The sequence below is a fragment of the Dendrobates tinctorius genome, unplaced genomic scaffold, assembly GCF_039654945.1.
Source record: "Dendrobates tinctorius isolate UK_male_01 unplaced genomic scaffold, ASM3965494v1 ptg000019l, whole genome shotgun sequence".
NCBI lineage: Eukaryota > Metazoa > Chordata > Amphibia > Anura > Dendrobatidae > Dendrobates > Dendrobates tinctorius.
Window position 1 is genome coordinate 46,946,193 of NW_027361687.1, and position 21,853 is coordinate 46,968,045.

Sequence of the window (21,853 nt, forward strand, 5' to 3'; positions counted from 1 at the left end):
AAAACAGAATCTAGTATTAATCCCACTAAACTAGCTGATCCCACTTCTTACCTTGCACATCAAGGTCAAGCTTTTGGCTGACCTTCACGACATTATTACTTGTGCATCTAACACTGCATGTATAGTTTCCCGAATTCTTCTTTATAGCAAATGCTATTTGATATGTATGAACTTCTCCATAATCCTGTATTTTTTTTTCATCTTTGTAAAAAGCAAATTGAAGCTTTGTGCTACCCCGGAGAGGATTCAAGGTTGGATTTAGAGAGACATCACAGGATAGAGAGATTGGATCTCCTTCTATTATTGAAGTTGTTTTTGCTTTTAGAACCAGATAGGTAAAAAATTCTAGGAGAAGAAAAAAAAAATGTTGGCAAAAAAAATCAGATTAAATTCTGTGAAGTTGCCTTTACGCCAAAAAGATTCAGTCAGCTCCAAGCGTGAGCTCTAGCGTCTAGTTTAAGAAAAATAGAAATAGAAAGAAAAATAGAAATAGGGACAAAGAAGCAAGGAGCAAAGAGCAAAACAGAAACCAAAGAAATGAAGATGGAAGATCAATACCTTAGATATTGTTTTTACCATGTAACCAAGGAATGATTACTGGCTTGATTAAAGGGGTTTTCCGGTCTATGTTGGTAAATCTGCAGTCACTTTGTGTGACTGCAGACTTATGAATGCCCCCAGTGCCCGCACTATTCACTGTGAGGATTCACTAGGTTCTGAGTTATGCATACTACAGGCCAGGGTCCGTCTAGTAGGAGCTGCGTCATTCCATACACTTGTATTGAGCGAGGCCGTGTCCCGTCTAGTAATGTGGCTGTCCAGTGGAAATGGTTTCACTCTATACAAGTGTATGGAGTGAGTTTGCATCCACAACCACAAGTCATGTTCTGGCTGGGAGTATGAATAACGCATACGTACTTATCAGTCCTGGCTCAGAAACCAGCAAATCCCCTCATCACACAGTGCGTACACAGAGTGACTGCAGACATCAATTTAGACAGGACAACCTCTTTAAGGAAACACCAAGAGTAGATCCAATTACTTTTAAAAAATACTATTCAATACAGACCTTTGTGACACCTCTGTATTGCCTAATCATGACTTTCTGTCTTCCTCTATGGCACCATTTAATACAGTCTTCCACACCTCAACAACTGTTAATGGAGACTAAATGGATGATAAACTTCTAGGATAAAAAATGGACAACTCTTGATGAAATAAAATTGTCCGACTTTGGTGGGATCGGCTAAACATCTGATGTTTATCGAGGTCTTCCACCTGTATCTTTCAAATGATGTTGGAGGTGATAAGGATTGTGTAGTTTGAATTGTATCACCTATTGATCGTGTCTCACCCAGGAGACAACTATGATTTCAACATAGTGAAATGATCACTCAGCGGAGCCATGCGTTCATGTGTATGGGGAATTTGGGAGTGATACCTGGTTCTCGTGTAAGGAGGAGGGCCCCCGCAGAGTGTCTGGGCCGGAACCAAGGGGACCACCATCTGGGTTCCCAAGGAAACAGTACCCGGGGAACAAAGGAGGAGAGTGGACTGCTGAAAGTGACAGGACAGCAAGGGGAGGGGCGAGTATAAAAGGGACAGGGAGCACGCAGGGGAGTCAGTTGGTGGAGCGGGAGACGCGAGGCAAAAGACTGTGGGAGACTGAGAGAGCCAGAGTGACAGACGGTGACCAGAAAGGAGACCATTGGCAGAGGAGAGACTTACTGTGGCCTGCAGAGAGTGGGCGCCGAACCTATCAACAAGAGACTGTCGCTTCACTCCGATCTGAGGTCACTTCCTGCCTACGGTGGTCCGCAGCTGTTACCTCTGTGCGTCAGCCTGTCGCGGCTGGTCCGCCCCCCCTAGCAGCCGCTGCCGCTTCACTCCAGCCCGCGGCTGCGGCCTACTCGCTGCCGCCCCACTTCAGCCCGCGGACGTCACCCCACTGCAATCGGCAGTTGGGACCTACTCCTTCGCCTAGGCCCAGGCCGTGCACGTGGCCTGCCAACCGCCACTCCTGGGAACTGCGACACAACCCTGCTTGGAGACTGGAGTCTCATTGAATTCGCTTACAAACAGAACCCCGCTGTTTCTACAGGGGGTCATCTCATCAAAGGCCTTCCTCAGGGCCTGCTGTTCCCCATCTCCTCCTGGGCGCTGGGCGCCCGAAGACCACGACAGATCCTCAGCAGCTGCGCCCAGCGGCTGCGACGCCAACGCAGCCTCATCAGAGACGCCGAGGGACGTCAGGACGGATAAGTGACAGTATAAGAAATAAGGACCCGTAGTCGGCCATATCGCAGTCCTACAGTAACCGTCCCTTGCCGGATTAGTCATGTTCACTTTTAAAGTGTATGTTTGTGCAGAGTCCCTGCGAGGACAATAGTTATTATTTTTGGTTGCTTAGCATAGCCCTAGCGGCTTAAATTCATAAAAGTTCTATAGCAAAGTTCAATTCAGTCTCGCGTCTCGTCAATGCATCCTGCGTACCTGCTGTTACTTACACTCGTAAAGGAGTTTGGACACTTTTTGACTCAGTTAAGCACAAAGTTAAATCAGTATTAACCCAGCAGTCAGCATCATCCTATACAGGGGCTTTGGTGGGGATTACCCCAAAGCATCCACCAACCAGCTCTCTGCAAGAGTGGACATTGCCAAACCTCTTCCCTGGTCTCCCAGGTCTGTCTTGAACTTGCTACTCTAGGGTATTGGTATTTGGTGCCATGTGGATACCTTTATGATAGTATTGATCATAGACTTTCCTTCACTACAAAAAAAAATACAATTTGATGCCCTAAGTACCCTGACCAACATGAAGTAGCTTCTTGGCTGTTTATCTGGCACCTAGTGCCATGTGCAGTGTCCTGGCTAATCACCAATATAAAACAAGGAATCACTGACTAATTATAACAACTATTGATGTAAAATTATGAGATCTTACCGGAGATTGGGACATATAGATATGCGGAGTAAGAGCCATAAGAGAAAGAAGACAGCCTGGTATTTTTAGTACATTTATATTCCCCGGTCATATTATAGTACGCATTTCCCAGCGTCATAACAGATTCAATTCCCAGAATTTTAAAGAGAGCGCCATTTTTATAAAACGTAGTGCGTTCTAAATCTAGACCTTGGCGATGATGACATGTGATGGTCAGCTCGTCACCTTCTAATGTAAATGGAGGAGCTTGCACAATAAGGTTACCTGAAAGACAAAAAACACAAAGTGTGGAGCTTAGCGGTTGTGCCTGCCTTTGAGAACCATTTCACGGATTGTTGTTGGACTACATAATATTGCAATAGCATACACAGCTCGTGGAGGAAAGTGGGGCTCTTCCAGGAAAATGGTCTTATTTCTGACTTCATACAACCTTATTAAGATTTCGGAAATAATCAGATTCTTCTTCATATAAATGACTTACTATTTGAGACATCCAGCCTGAGGGGTTCACTCATATGAGTATTAGTGGATTGGCACTGGTAATATCCACTGTCGCTGACAAGTGCATTCTCAATGGTAAAGGTCTGTTGAGTTATATTCATCTGGTTACTGTCCTTGTACCAGACATACGCTTGTTTGTCTTTGATTTTGGCATCCACATTACATGTCATAGTCATGGTTTCTGCAGTCAAAATTTTACCAAAATTGGGTGCAAAAGACACCACTGCCATACCTAAAACAAAAGAAAATAAGATACTAAAAATGAGAAACTGTCACCTTGGGTAGTGAAACATCTGAGAACTCGCTGTATCTGGCATACTGTCCACTACAGTCACAGGTTTCAGTGGCCCTGTGTTTTCTTTACAACGCAATCATCGCTTCCATTGATGGTCACCAAGTGCAAGTGAGCATGCCTTAGTTGGAAGATATGGAGAATTTGTGGATACCTTCCGCGCTGTCGATTATTGAAGACATCAGTTCTCAGGATTTTATTAACATGCGGTTTTATTCAATGCATTTCGAGGTGACATGCACTTCTTCTGGAACATTCGCACATGGAAACTGACTGGACAACGTAATCATGATGTGGAGTGACCATCAGATTGGATGACGCTGACAAGTCTTTTCTACATTCAAACTGCTTACTGGTGAGGGGGATCATAGGTGCTTGAGCCCCCACTCTGTGATTGGCTAAGGGATGTTTCCAGGGACTCAGTGAGGCAGGGATTCCTTGCCTTTTTAAGGAAGGTGGTTTGGCTGCTGAGTGTGGCCAGCCACCGTGCTGATATCTTATAGTTACACATCATAACAGATGTCATGCACTTTGTTCACTATATCTACTGCTATCTCCTGATGAAGCAGTAACAAACTATTGATGAAATGTGTAGGGCTTACTCTCTAGGGTGCTAATGTTTAAGATCTAGGTAATAGTCCCTACCACCACTAAGGTCCACTCTAACTAGTGGTTACTCCCAGTCATCTATCTAGGTAGTAATTGATAATATAGGATGTGGGGCCACCATAAAGAGTGCTTATCCTCTCATCTTATATATCATTTTCTGTCTCTTATCAATAATCAGTGGATATCTATTGTTAGTGGATTAATATTACCAACAATAGTCCAAGAATATAATAAGTTACTTATGTCAGTGGTGTTATTAGGGAACTTTTTTATAGATAATTGTTTGCAGAAGCTTCAATAATCTAGTTGGGGTGACAGATAACTACTTACCTGGCCTTGTGAGATTCTGTATCAAACTTTTTCTTTTTTTTGTCTTTAATTGTTGTGTTTTAATGCAAACAGCACAAGTTACATTTTAATATATTGCTCCAAGTTGACTGAGTTGAAATGATTACTTCAAATTAACACTGGTAATACTAATATATTTGATTTATACTTAAAATTCCTTGTACAAAGTGTGTACATTATATAAAATGGTATATTGCAAACGTATGTAAAACATATAAAAAAGCATATGCTAATTAATTAGTTTGCTTCAATAAAATTATTCATGTTCCATTTATTTATTTTAGTAGATCTTATTGTACCATTATACCATTAAATATAGCAGTGGTGGGGGCTGGTGGTTTGCTCCCTGACACTTCAAGGGATAAATGCATTTGATCTTTATGTATGTTATAAAATGATGATACCCACTGGCGCTGCAGTTAGCTTAGACAGGATTAACTGTACAGGCCCACCCATTTTGGAAGGAGGGAGCTATGAGTTAGTGGCAAGTCCAGCAAGTGATAGGGCCAGTCAGTGTGTGGAGAGCAGTGTGTGAAGTAGCAGGCCTAAAGGCCCTTTTACATTTAGCGATGCACCAGCGATCCGACAAGCGATGCGACCCGGTCAGGATCGCTGGTGCATCGCTAAATGATCGCTAGTGAGCTTTCACACAGAAAGATCTCACAGCGATGCAGCAGCGACGCAGCGGACGATACTCACCTTTCACACACAGCGATCCTGACGTCCTCCCGCCCGCGTCCAGCGTCGCTCGTCGTCACAGCAGGAAGCCCCAGCAGGAAGCTGATGATGAGAAATGGAGCCGCCCGATCTCACACGATCAGCGATGGACAGCGGGGGAGCCGGTCGGAGGTAAGTATCACACATAGCGATATCGCTAGCAATATCGCTATAACGTCACAAAATCAGTGACATTTTTTGCGATATTGCTAGTGATATCGCTTAGTGTAAAACCCCCTTTAGTAAAGAGGCTGCTAGGGACAGTGTGGGCCTAATTCTCAGGGTAGTGGATTGCCGAAAATACCCTTCCGTGTGATTCCATCTAATGGCCTGGGGCAACCTCGAAATGGATGTCGGGGGCCTGGGGAGAACTCAGCCTGTGAAGCTAAAGCGAAAGATCTACTCACACTCCATGGAGTGGAAGGTATTGCAATCCAAATAAACTGTTAGTGGTGGAGAAGATTCCCTAGGGCTAGAGAAGCCAGTGAGAGGGACATTCTACCTATACCGAGAACCACGGCTGAATTTTTATCTGGTACCTATTGGAAAGATGACAACCCGTTGGGCCTTATCCTCTACATCTGACTGTAAATAATGTAAATACTGCTATTCACGAAATAACAGTTTGGTTGTTTTTATGAACCTTGTGTCTCCTGGATTAATTGCTGCCCTGGTTCTAGATGAGGGATTCCTGGACTCAGAAGAAGAAGATGCCTGCAGCCCTAAAGTAAGTGTGATGAACCTCACACATAGCAGCACATCAGGACTGGGACACGAGATGGCTGTAGGATGCCAAAGCAAGTGTGGGGGGTTAAAGGGGACTGCACATGATGAAGTGGGGGTTAAAGTGGACTGCACATGATGAAGAGGGAGGATAAAGGGGACTGCAGATGATGAAGAGGGAGGTTAAAGGGGACTGCACATGATGAAGTTGGGGTGTAAAGAGGACTGCACATGATGAAGTGGGGAGAAGGGGAACTGCACATGATGAAGTGGGGGGTAAAGAGAATTGCACATGATAAAGTGGGGGTTAAGGGGGACTGCAAATGATGAAGTAGTGAGGGGGAGGGGACTGCACATGGTGAAGTGGGGGGAAGGGGACTGCACATGATGAAGTGGGAGGGAGGGGGACTGCACATGATGAAGTGGGAGAGAGGGGGTCTGCACATGATGAAGTGGGGGGAGGGGACGGGAGACTGCAAATGATTGAGAGTGAGGGATAAGGGACAGCAATTGAATTGAAGGTGGGGATAGGGAGAGCAAATAATGATCTGGGAAAGAGCAAATAATGAATTTTGAGGGTGGGGGAATGAATGATATATTGAATGTGGGGGGAAGACCTGTTGATAATGGATAGAGGGTGGGAGACAGAGAAGACATGACAATGAATTGGGGCAGAAGGGCCATGTATATATAATGAATCGAGGGAGCAGGAGGTACATAGTGGCAGGAGTTGAGTATGCAGTGACTGGTAATGAATTGGGGGGGAAGAGCACAGGTGCTAATTAATTTATATATTTATTAGGTGGGGAAAGTGGCTATGTATAGTTAGATGGGGCACATTGGCAGATTATAATTTATATTTGGAATGGTGGGTTGCATAATAACCAATTATACAGCTCTGGCAAAAATTAAGAGACCACTTCCAAATGTTCAGTTTGTTTGATTTTTCTCTTTATAAGTATATTTTTGAGTAAAATGTAAATTGTTCTTTTAGTCTACAAACTTCTGACAACATGTCTCTGAATTTCCAAGCAATAAATTTTGTTTTTGCTTTCTGAAAAGAAGAAATGGTCAAAATTTAAAAAACTCAGTGCTTTCAGACCTCAAATAATGCAAAGAAAACAAGTTCATAATCATTACGAAGCAACAATACTAATGCTTAACTCAGGAAGAGTTCAGAAATCAATATTTTGTGGAATAACCATGAATTTTAATAAGAGCTTTCACATGTGTCTTGGCATGCTTTCCACCAGTCTTTCACACTGCTTCTGGTACAAAAGTTTAAGCAGTTCTTTGTTTGATGGCTTGTGACTATCCATCATCATCTTGGTTACATTCCAGAGGTTTTCAATGGGGTTCAGGTCTGGAGAATGGACAGCCCATGACAGAGTTTTGATGTGGTGGTCTCTTAATGTTTGCCAGAGCTGTATATTAATGGTTGGTGCATATCATATTCAGATGTGTAGTGTAGAAGAAAGGGAAAAAGTGAGGAATATGCTCTGAAAGCCTTGCTTTAGGTAACTATGTGTTATTTTATGCCGAGACGAATCCTGGCTGTAAGAAGTGATGGCGGTCTATGTAGCATGAAAAAGAAAAGCAAAGATGAAGGACTTCAGCTAGAGATGTCACTGGTGAGTCAGTGTGTTGCCGGTACACCGGCACTATACACTGTACACTGTATACAGAAGTCCTGTGTATAAATGCCACTAGTGATCACTGTATTATGTGTACACTTATACTGTATACTATATACAGATCTCCTGTGTACAATATTACTGGTGATCACTGTATTACCTGTACGCGGACACTATATACAGAGCTCCTGTGTGTAATGTTACCGGTGAGCACTGTATTACCTGTACACTGACACTATATGGCCGGGGTCACACTAGCATTGAATACGGATGAGTGCTATGCGAGAAAAAATCTGTTAATCTATGGGGCACCTCTGATCACCATTTTTTTTCTTGGGCGTATTCTGCGTGCAAGAGAAATCGCATCATGCTGCGATTGTACACATATATATCGACCGAGTCTTGCCAATGCAAGTCTATGGGTACGAGAAAAAAAATCGGACACCACACGGACCATCAGTGTAGCTTGCGAGAAATGCGCACACATTTTCCTCATTTCATCCCATTGAGCCATTTAATTCAACGGGGAAAGTCAGGGAGAAATGTAAACCCATATGCATGACATACGAATGCCATATGGATACAGATGCGAGGAAATCGCATCATCACATTGTAAATGGATTACACACGGATGACCATACAGAGAACACTCGTGCAACTCTCGGCCAAGAGACTTGGACCGATTTTTCATATGTTAAGAGTGACCCCGGCCTATACAGAACTCCTGTGTATAATGTCACCAGTGATTACTGTATTACCTGTACACTGATAGTAAATACAGAGTTCCTGTGTATAATGTCACTTAGTATTGTGCATTTTTTAAATTAATTACCAGTATTGTAGTATTTGGCCACTACATGGTGGTAATATCTGGTCATGGTGTGGTGGTATTAGTTCCTTGTATGTGGTATTATTTGGTCATTATGTGGTGGTAATATATGGTCTAGTCTTGGTGTGATGGTATTTGTCCCTTGTATGTGGTATTAATAATCATTTTAAAAAAAATGTATGTGACTCATTCCCTTAAAGAAAAATACATATAAATTTATTTATATTTAATAGGTTAGAGTAGAGTAGGGTCCGGCCAAAAGAGTCTACCTTGTCGTGGTGGCGGCTTAAAAATTCTTTTGGCCAGATCAAAAGCTGCTGGCTATGTATGTGATCTGGTGTGCAATGGGAGCAGTTAATGTGTGATTGAGGACGTGGTAGAGAAGTTGAGTGTTTCCAAGAGTGGGTGGTTTGATTGTGGAAGGTTCGAAGGGTGGAGGAGTTGCTGTGGTGGAGCCTGGGCGCAGTCTCAAGGGGGCCCAAAAATTTGGCCAGTAGGGGGCCCCAAAATTCCTAGTCGCAGTCCTGTGTATTGGTCTCCTAGACTTGTAAAGGCTATGCACTCCTGAAGGTTATATACCAAGAAAATGTACTTCAGACCACAGAATATTCTATGGCCGAGCAATATAATACCGATAAGGGGATGTGTTCACGTTGAGTAAAATTTCTGCATCATTTTGCATCTCTTGGCAGGAAAAATGCAGCTGCAAAAATGCGCATTTTTTGTTGATTTGAGTGAATTTAATGGTGAAAAACACAGAGCAAATGCGCACAGAGAATTAATTGCTGCAGCTTATTTTCTGCACCAAATCTGCCATTTAAAAATACTTAACGTGTGTGTTTTTCATTCACTTTGCTGGAATCAGGTTTGTAATCCATTCAGAAAAAATTCGACAAAAACGCACCAAATCTGCAACATGTGCACACAAGCTAAAATTTCGAACACGATTTTTGAGGCTTATACGTTGCTCGTATAGCAACGAAATCTACCCAAGAATAGGTAAAAGTCTATGGATGAGAAATATATATAATGCCAAGAAATTTTGAACAAGTTTTTTTTAGGGTTATATACCAACAAAATGTACTCCAGACTATGGAATAATCTATGGGTGAGCAAAAATACACAGACACATTTTTGAACAAGTTTTTTTGAGTCTTATATAGCAACGAAACGTATCCAAGAAGATGTAATACCTTATAAATGAGCAATATAATGCGACTAGACTTTGAACAAGTTTTTTGATGGTTATATACCAAGGAAATGTACTCCAGACCATGGAATAGTGTATGGATGAGTAATATAATACATATAAAATTTTGAACAAGTTTTTTGAGGCTGATATAGCAACGACATCACTGAGAGCCATACTTGCAATACCATGTCCAAACACAAATGCACAAACAGAATGCAGCAAGACAAAAAGCAGGGGAGGCACGGGTGCAAAATACTGAAAACAAGCCACTTTCTTACCCACCCCATATTACCCAGCCACCACTGGAAAGACCTGGATTGCACTCTGCTAAAAATGTGCAAAAAAGATGTAAATAATACATGAGGTATTTGTCACTATTTTAGCCAAAATACACAAGCTTGCAACACGCGTCTTTCTAGTGGTGGCTGGGTAATGTGGGGTGTCTAGCCTGTGGGTGCACATATGGTATTGGCAGCCCGCCTGATGTAATGGTAGGGGTGTCTGTAAAAGGCTGCTATATGGATAGAAGTGCATCTCACATAAGAGTGTGAATACCATCCTATGCAAACATATGTGCAAGTTGGAATACTAGGCAGCTGCCCCACTGAGGTTTGGTGGGTTAGTAAGTGGCTTATTTTCAGTATTTTGCACCTGTGCTGCTCTTGCTTTTATCTTGGGGAAGCTGCTGCATTCTGTTTGTGCATTTGTGCCTGGACATGGTATTGCAAGCATGACTCTCAGTGATGTTGCTAATTTTCTTTTCTTTTTTCAGTGAATTTTTTGATACAGCAACGAAATATACTCCAGACCCTGGAATAGTCTATGGGTGAGCAATATGATATCGATAACATTTTGAACAAGTTTTTTACGGTTATATACCAACAATATGTACTCTAAACCACGGAATAATGATCAATATAAGACAGATACATTTTAAAAAAAGTTTTCATGGGTTATATATCAAGGAATTGTACTCCAGACCACGGAATAGTCTATGGGTGAGCAATATAAAACCAATAAAATTTTGAACAAGTTTTGAGACTTATATAAGCAATGAAATCTATCTAAGAATATGTAAAAGTCTATGGATGAGCAATATATTATATCGATCAATTTTTTAACAACTTTTTTGAGTCTTATATTCTACCAAAACCTACCAAAGGATATGTAAAAGTCTATATAAGAAGATGTAATACCTTATGGATGAGCAATATAATAATATTATATAATACCAATACATTTTGAACAAGTTTGTTTGAGGATTACATAAAGAAATGTATCCTAGAAGACTGAATAATGTATGGGTGATAAATTTAACACAGCAAAGAATTTTAATGCTTTTTTTGAGTGTTATATATCATAAAAATTGTAGCCCAGAACAAAGAACAGTGTTTTGGTCAGAAAAGTAACCGAGCTACATTTTTAACACTTTTTGGAAGTGTTATAAATCATATAAATTTAACCAAGACCACATAATACTCTATGGCTGCAAAATTTAACCCTGCAAAACTTGTTATCTTTTCAAATCTTATATATGACAAAAATCTCCCCCAAACCACAGAATAGTAGATGGATAAGAAAAGTAACCTGGCAAAATATATAAATGCTTTTTCGGAGTGTTGTGTATTCAAGAAATGTAACCCAGACTATAAAATAGTCTGTGGGTAAGAAATGTAACCAAGCTTTTTTATACTGTTATATACCACCAAAATGTGTCAAAAAACATGAAAAACTCTATGGATGAGTAATCTAATCCAGAAATATTTTTCAAAACGCTTTTTGTGAGTTTTACATACCACTGTAATGCAATAATAACCGTGTTAAACTGTTAAACTGTATGGATGACTCGTTGAATCCATAAAACAATTTATAACGGAAATATGTTTAAAATGTACTTTATGTACTTACAGTTGTGCTCAAAAGTTTACATACTCCAGCAGAATTTTTGCTTTCTTGGCCTTTTTTCAGAGAATATGAATGATAACTCCAAAACTTTTTCTCCATTCATGGTTAGTGGTTGGGTGAATCTATTTATTGTAAAATTACTGTGTTTTCTCTTTTTAAATCATGATGACAACCCACAACATGCAAATTACTCTGATCAAAAGTTCACATACCCTGGTGTTTGAATGTCTACTAAATGTAACATCCTCATCTGTGACCTGTGTGCTTGTAATCAGTGTTTGTGCATAAAAGCTGAGTAACCTTCTGGGATCCAGACAGACTCTTGCATCTTACATCCATCCACTGATATTTATGGATTGGGAGTCATGGGGAAAGCAAAAGAATCGTCAATAGATCTACGGGAAAAGGTAGTTGAACTGTATAAAACAGGAAAGGGATGCAAAAAGATATCCGATGAATTGATAACAAATAGAAAATCAGAGGCTCTGTAAAAGCAAAACCACAGTCAGGTAGACAAACAAAAATTTTTGTAAATAAATGTCAGAAAAATTGTTCAGGAGGAAAAGAAAAACCCACATATAATATCAGCTGAAAACTAGCGGTGTGGCTGTTTCAAGATGCACAATAAAGAGACACTTGAAGAAAAATGGGCTTCATGGTCAAGTTATCAGAAGAAAGACATTACTGCGCAAATGCCCCAAAGTATCTCGCCTATGATATGCAAAACAGCACAGAGGCAAGCCTCAAAACTTCTGGAACAAAGTAATTTGGAGTGATGAGACCAAAATAGAATGTTTTGGCCACAATCATAAGCGTTACATTTGGAGAGAGGTCAACAAGGCCTATGATGAAAGGGAACACCATTCCTACTGTAAAGCCCTGAAAGGCAACAACTGGCAGGTCTCATTCAAATATTTTAAAAGTGTACTTGCTGTACTCGTATGCTCATAAAGATTGGATAGAAAGTACAGTCAGTAAAAAATTATAAGCAAGGTTGTACAGTAATCCTCTTCAGGTGTCCTTTGTTAGAATATCTGCCATTTTCTTGTGGTGTTCTGGCTGTTGGTCTTTTTCCTCTGGTGTTGGATTTGTCTTGGGTCAGGTGATGGTATCACTCTTTATTACCCAGCACCTGTCTCCCAGTCCTTGCTGGACAACAGTGTTAATCCACTTGAGTTTTGGCTTGGTGCTTTGCTTTGCCTTCTCTGTGTGTAAGTTGTGCAGTGCTGTGACCTCTGGTTCTGCTAGTCTGTTTTTGTATTCCATTGGTTTCTGCAGCCTTCTCTATGTTTTCTATTAGGTGTCCCGTTTTTATGCACAGTCCTTAGATCTTTCAAGGACCCCCTTCCCCCTATCTATAGGTCTTTGCTTGCGATTAACCTAGGATCGTCAGTGGGTCTATTCGCAAGGAATGGGTCACCCACTCCATCGTAGGGTATCAGCCTAGTCATAGTGAAGGGTCAGTTTTCCCCCTTCTACTCTAGTCCTGTGTTGCATATCCGTAACATCCGCTTCTTCTTCTCCTTCCTCTTGAGGCAGGGGGGACCTCCTCCACCTGCTTTCTGGAGCCCAATTACCAGGTGCCTGGGCTGTGAGTGCTTCAGGTAGTGCAGGAGCTCCCGACATATAGTAATGGGCAACAGCCCCCATGCCACCTGCACCATCGGCTCATCGACTACTCACGCAAAGGAGATGAAGAACCTCAAGGACAGTATGTTATCTAGATGGTGGTAGTAGCCGTGTCTCAAACCACCTCAAGGAGCCTCTCCCAGGCCAGTTAATTCCTAAAGAGTTCATCATGCTCCCTTCCTTCTGGGATCACACATACTGCTTACCAGCGATGTTGCCCCTCCATTTTGAGGAACGTGACCCTAATTCTAGTTGTCAGCTCTTGTAGCCTTCGAGGCAAGTGTTCTGTCTCTACTGCGTGATGATTGAACGAGATGTGATGACGGGTCACAAACTCTTCAATGGACCCTCATCTCCGCTGACGTCATAAGTAACTACAACTCGCCGGGATGCCAACTCCTGGTACCTTATGGCTAACGGGCCCAATAACATTTGTCCATAACTGGTCCTGGCTTGCCTCCTTGTCTCTTACAACCAGTCTAAGACCCGCAGTCCGCTCACCAGTTCCTAAATCCTGGATCTCCAGTCTGAAGACCGCAAGAACCCCAGCGGTAAAGGATATGGCCTGGGTTTGGGTATTGGTTGGCCCGGGATATCAGTCGAATCAGGGTTTCAGGGTCTTGCCACCTCTGCTTTTGTGTCAGCTTCATCTGGTTGCGATATTTCTCCTGTCACTCCCTCTGGAGTCTCGCGTGCTTCTGCTATCTTTGTCACCCACTAAGCATGTTACTGTCATGATCCCAGTGCGGGTTTTTGAGCTGCACACCGGGGGTTAATGTCTGGAGCTCTGTGCCGGTTTTGACCTGCACACTTGGGGTTAATGATTGTGGCCTCTTTCTGGTACTGGGAGAGCTTCATAAACCCCTGGGTAGCTTCAATCCATGCCAGTTATACTTTTGCCATTGGCCTAGTGTGCTGACCCCCGTGTGCCTGTTTGTTGCTATAGCTTGTTTATATGGTTCTGACCCGATTCTGTTTCCCGTTGTGAGTTTGCCTGTTGATTTTGTACTGCGTTATTATCTGTGTATGACTCATTGCCTGTGACCTGACCACTCTCTGCTCGCCCCTCTTGTACCTTGCAACTATCTGTGTATGACTCATTGCATGTGACCTGGTTACTCTCTGCTCACCCCCTTTGGTACCCTACAGCTATCTCTGTGTGTGACTCATTGGCTATGTCCTGACTATTCTCACTGTCTATGCCCCTTGGTAACTTTGTCTCGCAGTTACTCTGCTAGGAATTGTCTTGCAGCTCCTAGCTCTGTGGAGTTTAGGCCACGCCTCTAGCAGTCACGTGCTTCAGGCCCTGCAGCTCTGAAGTACGCATCTATTCGGTTGCTGCCCGCTCCACAGGTATCTTTGAGCACGCTTTCGCTTACTCGGGGCACACGCACTGGCTCAGTGAGCAAGTTCAGTGCGGTGTCTCTGACAGTTACACTGTATGGATGACTAATTGAATACAGTAAAAAAAACACTTTTTTGGAGCGTTATAAATCACAGAAATGTACCCCACACCACGTAATATTGCATTGCTGAGAAATATAGCCCTACTAAATTTTTAAACTTTTTCTCAGTTTTAAAGATCACAGAAATGTACCCAGACCATGTAATACTGTAGGAATAAGAAATGTAACCCTACAAAATTTTAAAATGCTTTTTATCAGTGTTATAGATCACAAAAATGTACCCAGACTACACATTACTGTATGGCTGAAAAATATGGCCCTACAAAGTTTTAAAAAACTTTTTCACAGTTTTAGAGAGCACAGAAATGTACTCAGACCACATAATACTGTATGGCTGAGAAATGTAAGCCTCCGAATTTGTAAAACACTTTTTACCATTTTTATAGATCACAAAAATGTACCTGTGATGCTAGTCACTACTCATGGACAGGCCATGAGGCAGAAGAGTCAGGCGTTCCGGGGTCACTACCGAGAGAGTATGTAGAAAACCAAGCGAAAAGACAAAGGCGTAAGTCAGGTCATGGTCCAGTGTAAAATATCAAGAGATAGCAGATCAACAGGTAAAGGACAAGACAAACGGGTAGTCAGAACATGGTGCAAAGGGTCAGGCAGCAGAAGATCAGAACTCAGAGCAACAGAATCAGGCTAACAGTCACCAAGAATCTCAAACTACATCTGGCAGGGATCAGGGGCAGACAGCTCAGTTAAGTAGCTATGCGATTACCAGAACACTGAACACCTGCAGAAAGTACTGCACACGCCGCAGTCACAGAATGGACAGATGGCAGAGCTGTCAATCAAGGCACCGACAGCCAAGCATGCCCATCACAGTATTGAACAACCAAGCTGACAGTCAAGACACAGACAGCTCAGCAAGACAGTTTCTATAGAACAGCATAGCAAGTAGTGCTGAGTGAAGCAATCACAACAGTACCCAGACCACACAATACTGTATGGCTGAGAAATGTAGCCCCACAACATTTTAAAAAGCTTTTTCACAGTTTTATAGAGCACAGAAATATACCCAGACAACATAATACTGTATGGCTGAGAAATGTAAGCCTACAACATTTTAAAACACTTTTGATCAGTTTTATAGATCACAAAAAATAACTCAGTCAACCTAATACTGTATGACTGAGAAATGTAACCTTAACAAAATTTTAAATGCTTTTTGTCAGTTTTAGAGATCACAAAAATGTACTCAGACCATGTAATACTGTATGTCTGAGAAATCTAAGGTTGAAAAATTTTTGAACACTGTTTTTCAGTTTTATAGATTACAGCAAATGTCCCCCAGATCACAGAATAGTGTATGGATAGGAACTAATCCAGCCAATTTTTTTTACATTTTTTTTTGTAGTATTAGATAATATCACAGAATTTTAGCCCAGGCCAAGGAATAGTGTATGAGTGAGAACTGTAATCCAGATAATTTTTTAACGCTTTTTTGAAGTGTTCGATATCACAGAAATGTACTACAGAACACATTAAACTATATGGCTGAGAAATTTAAGACTGTAAAATTTTTGAATGCTTTTTTCAGTTTTATAGCTCTCAGGAAATATCCCCCAGACCACGGAATAATGCATGTACAGTGGGTACGGAAAGTATTCAGACCCCTTTAAAATTTTCACTCTTTGTTTCATTGCAGCCATTTGATAAATTCAAAAAAGTTCATTTTTTTCTCATTAATGTACACTCTGCACCCCATCTTGACGGAAAAAAACAGAAATGTAAAGGCACACACCTGTCTATATAAGACCTCACAGATCACAGTGCATGTCAGACCAAATGAGAATCATGAGGTCAAAGGAACTGGCCAAGGAGCTCAGAGACAGAATTATGGCAAGGCACAGATCTGGCCCAGGTTACAAAAGAATTTGTGCAGTACTCAAGGTTCCTGAGAGCACAGTGGCCTCCATAATCCTTAAATGGAAGAAGTTTGGGCCCATAAGAAGTCTTCCTAAACCTGACCATCCAACCAAACTGAGCAATCGTGGGAGAAGAGCCTTGGTGAGAGAAGTAAAGAACAACCCCACGATCACTGAGCGGTTGTGTCTCCAGCCTCTGGACACTATGCTGACAGACACAGCAAACCTTCTTGCCACAGCTCGCATTGATGTGCCATCCTGGATGAGCTGCACTACCTGAGCCACTTGTGTGGGTTGTAGAGTCCATCTCATGCTACCACGTGTGTGAAAGCACAACCAACATTCAAAAGTGACCAAAACATCAGCTAGAAAGCATTGGTACTGAGATGTGGTCTGTGGTCCCCACCTGCAGAACCACTCCTTTATTGAGGGTGTCTTGATAATTGCCAATAATTTCCATCTGTTGCCTATTCCATTTGCACAACAGCATGTGAAATTGATTGTCAAACGGTGTTGCTTCCTAAGTGGACAGTTTGATTTCACAGAAGTTTGATTTACTTGGAGTTATATTCTGTTATTTAAGTGTTCCCTTTATTTTTTTGAGCAGTGTATATTCACTGTTGAACAGCTGGACAGTACAGAGATTAATATGCTGCCAACAGAGAACAACCATTAAAGGGTGTTGGTCAAAACGGGTATAATGTGATGCTTATGGGAAAGGCAGCAGGACATAAAGACTCCCAACAGGCAAGACTTCCCTGTCCCCACAACTTCCCATCTCCTCTTCAGCCCATCCACACTAAATAGACGGGATGAAGCTGGTGTGGGTAATATCCTCTGTAGCGCAGACTACCATTTTCTGTTCCTTCTCCCTCTCCTCAGTCTCCCCCTCCTCATTGTCACCCAATTCACTCTGAGAAGATGACATTTTTGTAAGATGGAAAGTTTTGCAGAACCTCACAGATGTCAGACAACCTGAATTAAAGCTTGTGGGAGATTATTTGTAAGATGGAAAGTTTTGTAGGACCTCACAGATGTCAGACAACATGAATTAAAGCTTGTGGGAGATTATTTGCATATTCCTGGTGCATTCTGGGAAGAGTTAAGAGTTGCCGTGAATCTGAGGATCTTTGAGTCTAACTGGACCAAGCTGCTTGGAGTAAATCGTTAAACCAGGAATTGAAGCTTGTGGGAGATAATTGGGAGAATCTTTATGGCGATTCCACAGAATGTCATTGTGCTCAATATGGAGAAGGAGATTGCAATATGTGTGCTGCAATGTGTTATATATGCTTACTGACTTGCCAGAGGATAAACAAACTTAACGTGCCAGAAATGGAAACTTGTTATTCTATTATAGGAAAAGTTGCAAAGTCTTCAGGAGAGAATAGGTACACTGAAACTTATCAGAGAAGATGAGGATTTCCTTGACCAAGCAGAAGAATCTCTTCAGCATGTTGATAAAGAACTTTTCAGTGTTCCTTCAGAAGCTAATGACAGAGTAGAAATAACTTTTCAGAATGTTTGAAGAGAAGCACATTTCAATGTAAAAGCAGAAGAAGAGAAATGGATGCATGTGACCGAAAGAAGCAGAAGGATGAAGAGGCAGTCAGCACCCATACTGCTAAAGAACCGCTACCAGGCTTTCTTGCAGGACTATGAAGATGTGCAACAAAAAAGTGCTTTGCCCACAAAGAACACTCCGGTAAGCAATTAGAAGCCTCTTGAAGGGAGAAGAAGAGCAGTGGTGAAGAAAAAAAGGAGATTGGTGGTTGTGGGGCATTTCCTACTGAGAGGAACAGAGGCCACCATCTACCGACCGGACATTACCTCACAAGGAGTGTGCTGTCTTCTAGGTGCCCAAATCCAAGATTTGTCTAATAGGGTATCAAGTTTCTTCAGTGTTACAGATGACTACGCATGTCCACTAATACACGTAGGAACAAATGACACAGGAAAAAAGGACATGGAAGCTATATGCAGAGACTTTGAGGACTTGGGCCAGAATGTGAAGGAACTGGGAGCGCAGGTCATCTTCTTGTCCATTCTCCCAGTGGATGGACATGGACCAAAGCGATTGAACAGGATTCTACAGGTGAACAACTGGCTACGTCGATGGTGCCATGAGCAGTGTTTTGGGTTTCTTGACTATAGAGTGAATTACTACTTCCTAGAGATTGGAGATATACAGCCAGGAAAAAATATGCAGCTAATGAATTCTTTTGAGAACCCTGTTATTAGAAATGGAAATAAAAGCAAAAACAACAAACTCTGAATGAAAATAGAAGAGAAAGAGAAACATGTGCCTATACAAATCCATAGAGCATGGCAAACAAACAAGGAGAATTGGAGCTGCTTACACAGGAAGAGAGATATGATGTCATAGGCATCAATGAAACTTGGTTGGATGATAAACATGATTGGAATACAAGCCTTTTAACCCTACAACTTATTAATTAGAAACCGGATTACCAAGAAGGGAGGAGGTGATGCACTGTATGGTAGGAAAACTTATATCTCAACAGAGATCCAAGCTTCAGAGATTGGCAGCTCTGCAGAAAATGTTTAAGAATACAAGGATAGAAGAACTGGACACTATTGTAGGTGTTTACTATAAGCTACCTGGACAGACTGAAGATATGTATGAACTTTTTTTTACATCAGATGTCTCTGCTCCCAAAAAAGTATGACATAGTGATCATGGGAGATTTTAACTATCCAAATATTTGTTGCCAATCTCTCTCAGGCAAAAGTAATGGGTCCAGAAAATTCTTATCTTCTCATGCTGACAACTTTATCTTTCAAAAGGTAGAAGAGAGAACAAGAGGATCTGCAATCTGGGACCTAATTCTTACCAACAGGAAGGAACTGGTTGAGGAAGTTAAGGTGGCTTGGAATTTAGGAGGCAGTGATCATGCTATCCTAAAATTTTAGATTACAAGAGGATGAAGACAAGTGAGAACTTAGACTTTAAATCTGTACTTCAGAAATGCATATTTTAATGGACTTAGAAAGAGCCAGGATGGATGAACACCAAACTTTATCACTTGTAAAAAAGGAAAAAAAAAGATATGTACTGTATATTAAATGGGAAGAGGGGGCATAGCTAAAGAAGAATGCACCCCTGCACAACCCCAGTTTGCACGTGAAGGGATGATCCCTGAGGACCATTGGAGACTGCCGTGCACTGCCACTGCTGGCTAGCACTTCCGGGTTCTGATCACATGATCAGGAAACAGGATATGCATCACCGCAGGTCCTTAAGCTGGGAAGTGTGGATCCAGCAATGCCCTTACGGCAGGTCTTTAAGCTTCTCAATGGAATTGATTATGCTTGTAGCTGTTCCTGCTGCAAACCCTCAGGAGGAGGGATATGGAATGATGAAGGAGAAAAAGTAGTAGCGGTCTGTGGAGCGCTGAGTTACAGTAAGGGATAATTATAGGGGACAGCAATCTGGTACCAGCCGATGAAGCTAGTGTTATGCTATCGAAATGCATTGTGGAGATCGAAGGGTTAATAAAGGTTTGTTAACCAGATTGCTGTCCCTATAATCCATCATGGCAGGCAATCCCCGGCATGTTCATTAGATGTCTAGCAAACGTGAAACATGCGGAGTGGGGACTTGAGCCTGGTGCCCGACCACTTGATCGAGTAACGAGCGTACCCGAGCACCCTGATGCTCAAATGAGTATCGAACAGTGACGAGTAGAGATGAGCAAACCTCATTGACTTCAACAAGAGGCAAAACCAAATGCATAGACAACACCTTCAGGGGTCCAAAAGCTACCAAAACAGATAAAATTAGGGGCCGTCACCAGAAAAAGTGGGCCCGTGCACTGCGGTGACCTTGGTAAGATCAGTGCGGCACCGTGAGACTTTTTCAGGGGCCCATCTGGGAATGCAGCTTCAGTCACTGGCAGAAACCTAGATGATGTCACTGCTAATCACTGATGCTGCGCTCGCAGAATCTTATTCCACAGTGGTTCTTAGCCTGGATGGTAGCAGCTTGGTACTGTATAGGATGAAAACTGCCTGTCCCTAGCATGGATTACGGTGTGGGACAGAACGTTGGACAGGTGAGGACAGGTGAGGGATATGGTTGTATCTTATTTTTGTTTTATTACTGGAGACCATGGCTTCAGTGGAATGGGTGATGATGTGAGTGTTAGGAATTTATTTGTCTATTCCACTCTCAGTTCTAGTTCAGAACTTGCAGCTCATTGGTGCCCCCCTACCCTCAGATCAGTCAGGGAATTACACCTAGGATAAGTAGTCACCAGAAAGGCTGCCTTGCCGTGTACTGGCTATTGGGCACTCTGCAGTGAGGGCGGTATGTATATCTCCAGTCTCAGGCCAGAAATACACACATAAACCTCTGTTCCATCACTGCCAGGGTCTCCCAAATCCCCAGAACACTTTGCTGCCACCAGCTCCTCATTTGACATTAAAACCAATATCGGGTCAGAAGACCACCAACAAGCTAGTGTAGTTTAGTGCGGTTCGTTAATAGAGCAAGGAAAACAAAACTAGTACATTTTTACAGTTTTACTCCAGAAGATATAGGCAGTGTTACAAAAATACAGAAGATGCAACAGTTACGAATAAAAGAAGATTAAAATAAGACCTTACTACATCTCAGTTCACAGCATGGATGTTAGATAGCTGTCTTCCCCAGGTCTGAACGCATTCCTGAATGAGCATCTGAGCTTTATACCTTTGCCCAAAACCAAGGGACTCTCCCCTTGCTGACCTCACTTGGTGGGCTGGGTCTGCCCCTTATGGAAAGTTATTAAAAACTTCTAGCTGCCATATCTCTGGCTGCGGAGCACGCAGAGTGACAACAGGGGTATCATATGTTTGGTTACAAATTTATCTTTCTTTAGATACCAAATATCATATGTCTATGCATTACTGGGAGGCATATACCCTTCTCTCGGTTTCTGGTGGATGCAGAAGTCGCAAAACATTGCTACATGTAGCTTTAATTATGCTGATCCCGAAAATATAGGTTTCTTGTCTCTAGGCTCATTGCGTGTTATTAAATTCAATCTGAAATAAACAGAACAAGTGGCTGGAAAACTTTACTTCCTGCCAGGTAATTCCTGCTTGAGCCCAGCAGACCATGATCTCACATTACACAAAGCTTGTTTACCTGAAAGCTGCAGCTACTTGCCTGCACAAGGAACCTAG

At 42.1% G+C, this 21,853-nt stretch overlaps 2 protein-coding genes across 4 annotated transcripts in view; one reads left to right on the plus strand and one right to left on the minus strand.

Moving 5' to 3' along the window:
- The window catches only part of LOC141082908 (Fc receptor-like protein 5), a 77,225-nt gene that overhangs the window by 7,133 nt on the left and 48,239 nt on the right, over window positions 1-21,853 (minus strand). For all 3 annotated transcript variants that reach the window (XM_073566958.1, XM_073566957.1, XM_073566956.1), the window contains exons 10-12: window positions 3,426-3,677; window positions 2,945-3,208; window positions 52-345 (exon numbers count right to left, since the gene is read on the minus strand). In XM_073566958.1, coding sequence (XP_073423059.1) covers window positions 52-345; window positions 2,945-3,208; window positions 3,426-3,677 — 810 coding nt within the window. The remainder of the gene's footprint in view (window positions 1-51; window positions 346-2,944; window positions 3,209-3,425; window positions 3,678-21,853) is intronic.
- The window catches only part of LOC141082910 (uncharacterized), a 221,842-nt gene continuing 210,487 nt past the window's right edge, over window positions 10,499-21,853 (plus strand). The window contains exon 1 of the mRNA XM_073566960.1: window positions 10,499-10,615. Within this exon, the coding sequence (XP_073423061.1) occupies window positions 10,612-10,615 (4 nt within the window). The 5' untranslated portion in view covers window positions 10,499-10,611. The remainder of the gene's footprint in view (window positions 10,616-21,853) is intronic.